General features: G+C 51.2%; 1 protein-coding gene across 3 annotated transcripts; it reads right to left on the bottom strand.

Moving 5' to 3' along the window:
• Window positions 1-1,439: 1,439 nt before the first annotated feature.
• APOL6 (apolipoprotein L6) lies at window positions 1,440-10,439 on the bottom strand. Of its 3 annotated transcripts, XM_032416887.1 has the most exons (5): window positions 10,241-10,439; window positions 7,800-7,924; window positions 5,145-5,982; window positions 4,171-4,269; window positions 1,440-1,942 (listed from the first exon to the last, which is right to left on the bottom strand). In XM_032416887.1, exons 2-4 carry the CDS (start codon window positions 7,868-7,870, stop codon window positions 4,204-4,206), a joined length of 975 nt encoding a protein of 324 aa, XP_032272778.1. In that variant the 5' UTR covers window positions 7,871-7,924; window positions 10,241-10,439; the 3' UTR covers window positions 1,440-1,942; window positions 4,171-4,203. The 3 variants fall into 3 exon arrangements, with proteins under 3 accessions (XP_032272778.1, XP_032272779.1, XP_032272777.1); XM_032416888.1 differs by lacking the exon at window positions 1,440-1,942 and having other exon boundaries at window positions 4,143-4,269; window positions 7,800-7,940; XM_032416886.1 differs by lacking the exon at window positions 1,440-1,942 and having other exon boundaries at window positions 4,143-4,269.
• Window positions 10,440-10,818: the final 379 nt, after the last annotated feature.

Genomic DNA, 10,818 nt, shown 5'->3' with positions numbered 1-10,818 from the left:
TACATGGTCTCGCCTATCAGATAAAGGAAGCTAGTTTTCCACTGTAGTTTTGTCTAGGTGAATTATAACTACGAATTAAGGATATCTCTCCCTTTCTCCCCCTTTCCTGCAAACACACATCTTTTCATTTTCTCAAGAGACCAAGAAAGGGTTCAAATTGCTTTCTGATACACTTTCCCCCAGACGGCTCTTTCTTTGAATATAACATGTGCATCGACTAGAACACATGGCCATTTGGTTTTCTTTCAGTTGAAAGTTAGATTTTAGACCCATGGGACTGTGATTTATAGATGACCAGATTTTGCATTTCATCACAAATTCAAGGGCCACCTGAAGCTCATGGCTGAGGGTGGGCCTGGGTGAGCTGGAGTGACACAGGGATGCCCCTTGAGGCCACCCCCAACTAGTCAGGTGCTGATGGATGGATCTTCCCCATCCCCAGCGAACTTGGGGTTTAGCTTACTGACGGAGATTCCCAATTTCCTTCTAGTAGAGGGGCAGGGCATGAGCAGGACCATTGATCTCCTGTTTGCTATGGTCACAGATCTCAGCACGAGCAGGACAACTTCACTGGCCACTTTGGAAGGCCCAATGCTTTGGAAAAGCCTGGAACTTGTGTCCATTGTGGCATCAAGGGGCACCTGTCAGCTGTTTGGTCCATTCTCACTGGAGCATGTGAGCGTGTGCATCTTTCTCATCTTACTGACAAAGACATTACATCTCAGATCCCATCGGCTTCTCAGAACTCCTGGGACCCCCACAAAGAATCGTACTCAAACTGGAAGAGAGAGGACAGATGGATGAAGGGCTTCTCCTGGTGCGGAGTGCAAAGCCTTAATAGTGGAGAGATACAAGGAGGTGACGGCGCCGGTTCTGCAGGATTCCAGGTGGTGGAAGAGCTCACACCCGGGGAAGCAGGGATGCACAGAGAGCTCAAGCTGGGAGGCACTGCCCCCCCGGGGGGGAGAGAGAAGGCCACTGGGGCTCCGAGGCAGGGAGGGGGTGCAGAGACAGGGGCAACCAAGAGCCCGTCCAGGAGCCCCTGCCCTCAGGGGGGAGAGGCTGAGGCTGAGAGACGTGGGTGAGGCAGGCAGGGTGGCCTCTGCAGCCCCTCGATACCCACGCAGCCGCCTCCGTAAGGACTGGCATTTCTGTCATTTCTGCTGAGAGCGGGCACCGCACATCCACGCCCGCGTGGAGCCCCGGGTTTCATTCCGGTTACACTTACCTCGGGGCTCAAGCACCAAAACGCAGACATGGAACCAGGCCACTGAGTGTCGCAGGAGGCTCTCCGATCGCCACTCTAATTCACTTTTTTCCGTTTTCTTCCAGACATTCAGCGGAAGAAACAAAAGGCCACGCCAAGGGACGATCTGCTCTGTGCCGGCGATGACTATCGAGAGCGTTTCTTTGGCGCTTTAAGGATGCTCATACACGAAGCCAACAGTATTAAACGTGGAGAAAGCCGTTTATTTACTTACTGTGGACGCACAGTGAACACACCTTTTAGAATCTCTAAAAGTAAGAGAGTTTTATTGGCAGGAAGGACAGCTGCCCGGGAAACACGCTCTTCACAGGGGAGAACGGGCTCCAGGGAGAATGAACCGTGTTTACAGGGTGATAGCCTTTCTTACATCTCGCAAAAGCTCTAACCATTATAGATTTGCATGCAGGCAGGAATCACGGGTTTACCAGAAAGGAATGCAGGGGGGTAGGAGCATTGATTGACTTCTCGAGGACAAGATGGTTTTCCTTCAGGCGGCTCACTCACAAAGCAGGTGTACGATGCCTGACGCATGCGTGGTGGGCCATAAGTTCCGCTTTGGGTTTGAACAAAGTTTCTAACAGTCACATTGACTTGGAAGGAAATCTCAAATGGCTTCCCGCGTATCTCAGGCCTTCAGAGAGTTTTTTCTGTCATCATTCTGCTCCTGAAGAACTTCTGAGAAGAAATGAGAACAGCAAAAGCAGGAAGCACAGTGGCATGGCAACTATTTAACCCCCGCGAGGGTAAGATGTGGGAAATGGGACTGGCAGGCTGTGGTCTGAAATGGGGACAGTGGCTCTCTTTCCCCTCCACGCTTTGAATCTTTCCCTTTTCCATGATATATTTCACTACTGTAATGGGGGGGGAGGGTAGGTGGAGACTCCTCCTTTCCCGTCATAGGGTCCTTCTTTATTCAGGGACCCCAATTCAGGGACTCTATTTTAAGAAAAGAAATCGTAATAATAATGCAATAAGCTTTTGGCACACAGATATTCATTTTACCACTAGGCATAAAAAAATTTTTTTGAAATAATCTAAATGTCCCTGAAAGCGGAAGGCATCTAGTGTAGCCCTCGCTTTTCCTCTTCTGGCTCCTTTCTCCCTTCCCGTACCCTACAGCGCCCACCGCTCAGGCCCCATCCAGCACAGGCAAAGGCACGTGACCCAGTCCTGACCAATCAGAGCGGTCCCTGGACCTCTGCCCCGCCCCTTTCCCCTTGGGAGCACCCAGTGGGAATGGGGTGCACTGGGTTGCGGGGCGGGGGGGGGGGAGGAGGCTTGGGGGAGGGCTCTTGTCTGAACCTGGTGCAGGCCTGCCTGAGAAATGGAAAGACAAATGCCTGATGACATCCTTTTTTGTCCTCTGGATCCAGACACACCTGAAGCCCGCTGTACCCCTAAGCTGTCTAAGCACGCGAGTCAATAAACTCCTTTTTTTGTGTAAGCCAGTTTGCGTGGCTTTTGGCTACCTAAAACAGGAAGCGATGACTAACATATGTCTAATTTAAAAGATTGTATATATAATCAAGAGAATATTTCGTAACATAAAAAAAAGTCTATAAAAACTAAGTGAAATAGAGAATGGTAGGAAAATATTGCGAAGTGAAAACAGCAACCTAGAAAGTTCTAGATCTGTAGGCAAAGGAGAGAATTGAGAATGAGAGAGAGAGAAAACTCTGGGTTGCAGAAAAAAATCTAGGATGTAACGCAGCCTTGAGGGAGGGTCCCCAGCGGGCAGTCTCAGGACAAGTATGGAAGGCAGGCACTTGAACATTCTACACCAGACTGCCAACAGTCGTCACCCTTGGTTGATGCATTATCTCTCTCTCTTTTTTTTTTTTTTAAAGATTTTATTTATTTATTTGACAGAGAGAGAGACAGCGAGAGAGGGAACACAAGCAGGGGGAGTGGGAGAGGGAGAAGCAGGCTTCCCGCTGAGCAGGGAGCCCGATGTGGGGCCCGATCCCAGGACCCTGAGATCATGACCTGAGCCGAAGGCAGACGCTTAATGACTGAGCCACCCAGGCGCCCCTCTCTCTTTTTTTTTTAAGATTTTATTTATTTATTTGACAGAGAGACACACAGCGAGAGAGGGAACACAAGCAGGGGGAGTGGGAGAGGGAGAAGCAGGCTTCCCGCCGAGCAGGGAGCCTGATTTGGGACTTGATCCCAGGACCCTGGGACCATGACCTGAGCCGAAGGCAGATGCTTAACGACTGAGCCACCCAGGCGCCCCTGCCTGAATTTTTAAAAAGTTGTATTTAATGTCCATGCACTGCTTTCAAAACAGCTGCTAAAACATAAGAAAGAAGGAGGTTGAAGATAGGTGACGTGGGAAGCCTGGAGAGGTCCTCACAGTTTCTGAGGAATCCTAAATTGCTCTGAACTTGGGGAGGAGAGAAGGGCTCCTGGGCCTCTCTCTTTCCTGATGGAATCTGGTCGAGCAGTTTCCAGTGACGTCCTGTTGTGTGCAAACCCAGGTTTTACCCAGCATTACCCCAGGTGCCGGAGGAAGGGAGCAGAGCAGGCAGCTGGCCACGGAAAGGTGAGCACAAGGTGCCCCTCACCTCAGGGACCCTCCTGTCCTATCCTCTGCATTTAAGATAGAGCCCGCACCAATCGACACATGCTTCATGAGGACCTACTATGTGCGCACGAGTGACTGGGGCACCGGAGAAGCAGCAGGAAAGAGGCGGCGCCCTAGAGAAGGGATGGGGGACAATGAAGAAGCAGGGTGGTGAAGGAGAGGCAGGACGGATGGACCTCACCACACTCACTAGCTGACCGCGCCCTCAGGCCCCAGTTGGACCTCCCGGTCGCTAAGTCCTGGGCATCACCTCTGCCACCCCAGCCCGCCCCCACCCTGTCCCCTTTTAATTCTGCTCAGAGTCCTCTCCTGTCACCTGGGGTCCTGCTTCCCCACGCCTGCCTGGAGGTCAAGCCAGAGACCCCGTGGCTCCGCCCAAAGATGAGCTCCTGGGGCTTTTTTCTTGGAAGAGTTTCTGTAAAGAAATAAAAACACCAGTCACACGAGGGCTTGCAAGGGAGGGCTCGGGGGGCAGCCTGGCAGGCTGCTCTGGGTGCTGCCTCTGCCGGCAGGCTTCCTGGCTTTGTATCCTGATTCTGCCACCCCCTAGCTGCGAGCACTTGGCGAGTCACCGAAGCTCCCTGTCTTCGTCAGCTGGGGCTGCCCTAGCGGAATAGCACAGACTGGGTGCCTTATATAAGGGGAATGTGTTTTCTCCTAGTTCTGGAGGCTCCGGCCAGTTGGGTTTCTGGTGAGCCCTCCCCCCTGGCTTTGGAGATGGCCACCTTCTCGCCGTGTCCTCCCACGGACTTTCCCTCTGTGCGGGCGCAGGCAGAAAGAGAGAGCCCTCTTGTATTCCCTCCTCCTCTTAGAAGGACACCAGTCTCATAGGATCACCCCTTCCTATGACCTGATTCAGCCCCAGTCGCCTCCCAAAGGCCCCACCTCCAAATAGTCACTCTGGGGCTTCAACCTATGAAGGTTCAGGGACATATTTCGGTCTGTAATGCTCCCTGTGGCTCAGTGCTCTCTGTTGTACACCTGGGAAGACCCTCTTCCCAGCCCATGGACCTCAAGGAGCATTGAGAGAGAAATCGAAGGCATGACCAGGTCTGTCCAGGACAGGCGCCATTATCATCAAGAGGCACTTGACGTCATTTGGACCCTCCGGGCCACCAAGTGCCCCAAATCCTCAGGAACATCCAAGCGAACTTCACACACACACACACACACACACACACACATACCGGCTCCCTTAACTCCCTTTCCTTAAACCTTGGTGCCCATCAGCCCCGGTTAAAGCTTCTCCCCTCCCTCCAGCCCTACCCACGAAGGAGATGTCAGCCTCACCTGCTGCTGCACGTGACTCTCATAGAGCTGGGTGAGTTCCGTCAGCTTCCTTTCTAGCTCCCGAGCGTGGGCCCTCAGCTCTTCTGCCCTCTTGCTTCCTTCTCCTTCCTTCAGTTGCTTCCAGTCGCTCAGGAGGGTGACCACGTCCTGGCAGAGGGAGAAGCCGGCCATAGCACTCCACAGCACGCGAGCATTTTTCTTTATCAGCACTGTTGTGCCCTTAAAGGCCCTTTGCAACTGCGTGCTCCTTCGGGCCGAGACTTGGCCAGTGGTCAGGAGACGCTTGGCAGCAGTGGTCAGACGCGGGTGGGCTCTGGCTATCTGAAAGGCATGGATGTTCCTCTTAACATCCCTGATGTTACTTCCATAATCATAGGCCTTCTTTCCGACACTCATGACGTAGAAGACCTTCTTTCCCTGAGCCTCCTCGACCTCATGGTTATGGGTAGACACTAGGGTGCTGGCTTGAGTTCGGGCTTCTTGATTTTGAAAGTGTTCCATAACATTGGTGAAGATGCTGGTGAACCCGGCTGCTGTCTCCAAAACTTTACCAACAGCAGAGAGCACCAGACTTCCTCCTACTGTTGATGGAGCGAGGACCAGACCCAGGATGCCCATGGTGTCTGAGACCACAGTGATGGAGGTGGCCAACATGTTGGTCTTGGTGCGTGTTCTGTGGGTTGTGTTGATGTCGTCTGCAAGGGCATGGAGCTTCTTGATGTCCACTTCTAGCTCTTCCTTGATGATGGGAAACTCTTTCAAAAATATTATTTCTTCAGCTGACAGATCCTCATCTTGTTGCTGCACATCCTCACACAGAAGAATGTCATCCTGGTCCCTGTGGGTGAACAAAAGAAAGGTTTTGCTTAAGTCTCCCAGATGAGAAAGTCACATTCTTAGTCAGGCTCATCGTGGTTTCTGGGTGTTCTTGCCACTCCTGCCTCTGAATTCTTCCTGCATCTCCCTGACACCTCTGTTACCTCTCACCCGGCCATGGAGAGTCCCAGAGCATTGTTGGGAGCTGCTGCTTCCATGAAGAGAAGAAACACACATAGTAGAGACTTCTGGAGGGACAAATGGGAGAAACACAGCCTTGCCTAAGAGATGGAGAAGGTAGATTAGTCCCGAGGGACATGTTCCGCCTTGTTCAAAGAGACTGTCATCCAGGAGGGACAGTGAGGAAATGCTAAGATCTGAGTCAAGATAAAGAACCTGGGACTAATGGAGGGGCAGGTGTGGGAAAAGCAGGAGAAAGAGGAGACCAGGTTGAGGGTCCTGTATTTGTAGAGGTGAGTCAGAGGAAGGAGGTGCCATATTGTACAATGCAGCCTACACTCCCACGGCCTTGAGTTTGGCTGCTGTGGTGGCCTTTGCCTCCATCTGGGTTTGAACACCAAGAGGGCTGAAGTAAATTATCACTAATATTCTGAAGGTTCTCCTTGGTACTTCGCTAGTTTTACTTGACGACTCAAGCAGATGGGTTGGGTCCTTCATGGAAGATGTCAAGGACGAAAGGCATCTCCTCCCCAGTGTCTCACAGTACAAAGTATTAAGGGATCTTCGTCACCCCAGAGGAGTTTGGCCTTTATGGGAGAACAGTATCAGGGAGGAGCAAACCGACTCCTTCGGGCACTTTCCTCAAACCAAGGGCTGTTGGTGCATCTCCTTCAGGGTGAGCTTAGGAGGCCCAGTGATGACGGATTCCCTGGCCCAGAGGAGAGACTCAGAACTGGAAGGAGCCCTAGCCAGGGTACAAGCTACCACCTTTACTTTATATATATATATACTTCTTTTAATATCTTTCTCTCTCTCAACACACGCACACAATTTCTCAATGGAAGAGGTAAAAAACCAAATATACTTCCAAGGAAACCCCTTAGCATTAATAACGAATGAATTTAGGCCCAATGATCAGTTAATCAGCAGCTGTAAATCAGTTCACAGAGCAGAAGGTTGCCAGGGGCTTGCAGGGATAAGGGGAGGGATGAAGGCTAGGAGGGGGGACACGGCTGAGGACCCCTAACCTTTGCGGATGCCACAACCCAGCCCTCCCTGCCCTTGTGTTTCCTCAAGGGAGCGGGGACAAGGAGACGAAAGGACAAGGAGGTACAGAGATTGACTACCCCACTTTGCGTCCACTACTGAGTTTTGTCTTTAACATGGTTGAGAGAGAATGGGAGTTAGGCTTCTTGTGCTTTTGGATGAACCCGAATGTCTCCAATGCGGGCATTTCCTGCTGCCGCCATCCTCACGGGGGACAGGTACAGCGTGGCGGTCCAGCTCTAGAAGGCACCACCTCGCATAAGCTCCCCTGGTTCACTCAGCGCACGTCTGTTGACTGTCCGCATTGTGCTGGAAGCTGGTGGGGTGACGTCTGCTGATTTGCGGCTCATCGGGCCTGAATTCTTCAATGCAGTGACACCAACGGGCTCTTTCGGTAATGGCTGAGGCCTCACGGGCCTCACCTCTATGAGCGGGGCAGTTTCTGCCCTTCCAGGCCTATTGCCCGATGTCGGGCACCTGACTGATCTGGCCTTCTCTCCAAAATACTCAGTGTAGGCCGTGGAATATTTGTTTCCCTGTCGCATCGCAGGAGGATGCCTGGAGCATTTCAGCAGAAGCCGCCCTCCCCAGGGACAAAGCTCTCCACCTTACCTTGGGCATTCTGTCCCTGCCTCGTTGTCCAGAGGCTCCTGCCGCCCCAGAGTTGAGCTCATTTGGTCCATGGGAGAATTAGAGGTGCCCTCGTGAGTCACCGGTGCAACGTTCTGCTTGGACACCTGGAAAACAAGGTTACTGCAGGTGCCAGGACACCATGTGAATTTCAAGGTTTGCGGCGGAATTTTAGGTTATGTAAAATCAAAGTAATAATGAAATACTGACAATATACTAAATATTTGCAAACTACCGCCGGTACATTTTATAGTGCGGGGTTGCAATATATATTCTATTTATAGAAACTTTATTCATAATTGCCAAAACTTGGAGACCACCAAGATGTCTTTCCGTAGTGAGGAAACAAACGGTGGTCCAGCCAGATAAAGGAGTATTATTATTATTCAGCACTATAAGAAATGAGCTATCAAGCCATGAAAAGACCTGGGGGAACCTTAAATGCATTTTACTAAGTGAAAGTAGCCAGTCTGAAAAAGCTACGTTCTGTGTGATTCCAACTACAGGACATTCTGGGAAAGGCATAATTCTGGAGACAGTAAAAAGAGCCGTGGTTGCCAGGGGCTGGCGGGAGGGAATGAGGAATAGACAGAGCAGGGAGGATTTTTAGGGCAGGGAAACTATTCTGTCAGCTATTGCAATGGTGGATAGATACGTGTCTTTATACATTTGCCCAAACCCATAAAATACACAACACCAAGAGAGAACCCCAATGTAAACTATGGACTCTGGTTGATAATGATGTGTCAATGTAAGCTCACCAGCTATAACAAGTGTCCCATTCTGGTTTGGGATGTTGATAGGGTGGGGGGAGTGCTGCGCGTGGCTGGGGGGGGTGGGGGGAGCCAGGGGGCGTATGGGAAATCTCTGTACTTTCCCCTCACTTTTGCTGTAGATCTAAAACTATTCTAAAATATGAAGGTTATTTTTTAAAAAAAGAACCAGCCAAACATGCAGATACAAAAAGGAAGCAAAAAGCAAGCATAATTCATAGTTAAAAAAAAAAAAAGGAAGGAAAGAAAGGAAAGGAAAGGAAAGGAAGGAAGAAAGGAAAGAAAGAAGAAAGAAAGAAAGAAAGAAAAGAAAGAAAGAAGAAAGAAAGAAAGAAAGAAAGAAAGAAAGAAAGAAAGAAAGAAAGAAAGAAAAAAGAAAAGTCTGAAAACCACCCCAAATGGACTAGTTAAGTATGTGGTTTATCTAACAACGAAATAGTATGCAGTCATTTAACCAAATGAGGCAAATCCACATGAACAGAGGGAAGGCTCTCCAGTGCACATTGGTACATGAGAAGGCAGGGCGTAGGATTCTGAATAGTGTGCTCCCATTTGCATTGAAGAAAGACACATGTTTGTAGAGACCAGAAACTAGTAACACTGATTGGATTGGGGGTCAGGGATGAGAGGGAAGCTTGCTTTTCATGCTTCATCCTTTTATACTTTCTATCAATCACTTTGCCATATACCTGCCTGTGATGCCTTAATTTTTTTTACAGACTGTCCCCGCTAGCAGGTTGAATAGTGGTGTCCCTCCAATTCGCGTCTCCCTGGAACCTCACAATGTGACCTTATTTAGAAATCATGTCCCTGAAGATGTAATTAGTTAAGGATCTTGAGATGAATTCATCCTAGTTTGGGGGCGGCGGGGTGGGGGGGAGCCTAATTCCAATGACTCCTTACAAGGAGAGGACACAGACACACGGGAGACGGGTGCGTGATGACAGAAGCAGAGATGGGGGTTAAGCTGTCATAAGGTCAGGCTTGCTTGATTCACCAGAGGCTGTGAGAGGTGAGCAAGGACTGATTCTTCCCAAGAGCCTTTAGCTGGAGGACGACCTCTCTGGCACCTTGATTTCAGACTCTGGCCTCCAGGATTGGGAGGGAATCCATTTCCATTATTTTAGGCCACCCAGTTGGTGGCACTTTTATTCCGGCTGCCTGAGGGAAGGGACACATCCTCTCTCATCCCTTCTCCTATATTTGGTGCTTGGCCCCAGAGTGTATGTCAGAAATGATACCTGAGCTACGCCTTCTCTCTCCCAGTCATCTTCCTCTCCCTCTCTACTTCTGAAAGAACTTAGAAAAAAAGTCCTCCCAGTCTAGCACCGGTCGGGGGAGGGGGGTCCCCAGCCGGCAGAGGTGAGATGTAACTTGGTCTGTCCTATCACCTTCGTAATCCTGTTTCCACTTAAACTTCAAACAGCCCAGGAAGAGAGAATCCTACCCTGATTTACCATCAAAGAAGTTGAGCTTCAGGCCTTTCCCGAGGCCAGAGCCCTGACAGGACGGGGATGTGGACCCTGGTGGCCCTGGTCCCAGCTCTCTGTCCTGAGCCAAGTGCCTACAGCCTCGCTTTTCCGCCTGCTGTCTCGCTGAGGGCTCGGGTGCCCAGGGACAGGAGGACCCCACCCTGCGCTCTGTCCTCACCTCTCTGGGGCCTCTGGTCCGGCAGGGGGGCTGCAGCAGAGTCTCCAGCAGGTTCTGCCGCCCGGGGGAAAGCCCGAAGCTCTGCGGACCTCTTCGGAGCCAGCTGAGAACCTGGGTCCGGGCTCTGCAGGCACAGAAATGGTACGAACTGAAGCAACACTTCGGGGAAGAGCAGGGCTTACTGAGAAACGGTTTTCACTTTTGCTTTCCTTCTTTGCCTCTTTCTCTTCTAGCTGCGCAGTGAAGCAAAGCAGCAGAACTGTGGGCAGAGGCCCAAGCCCCCCTCGCCCTGCCCTCGCTGTGTGCTGGGCGCCAGGACAGTGGCCAGTAAGGCGACGGCTCAGTCTAGCGGACCACGGGGAGCTGTTCCTCACCAGCGCTTGGCCTCGATTCCCCAGCTGTGAAATGGGTCTCAAAATAGTTCTTGCGGCTCAGAGCCGTGGTGAGGAGCGAGTCCCTCAGCGCCCAGCGTGGACTGAGCGCCCCACAGATGCGTCACCTGGCTCTCCCTCCCTCTGAGCTGGGGACGGGCGAGGGCCGATGCCTCAGATCTGTAACCGTGACTTGCAGAAGTCGCT

Source organism: Phoca vitulina, unplaced genomic scaffold (assembly GCF_004348235.1).
Source record: "Phoca vitulina isolate PV1807 unplaced genomic scaffold, GSC_HSeal_1.0 scaffold19, whole genome shotgun sequence".
Taxonomy (NCBI): Eukaryota; Metazoa; Chordata; class Mammalia; order Carnivora; family Phocidae; genus Phoca; species Phoca vitulina.
This window is presented reverse-complemented; position numbering and strand designations above follow the sequence as displayed.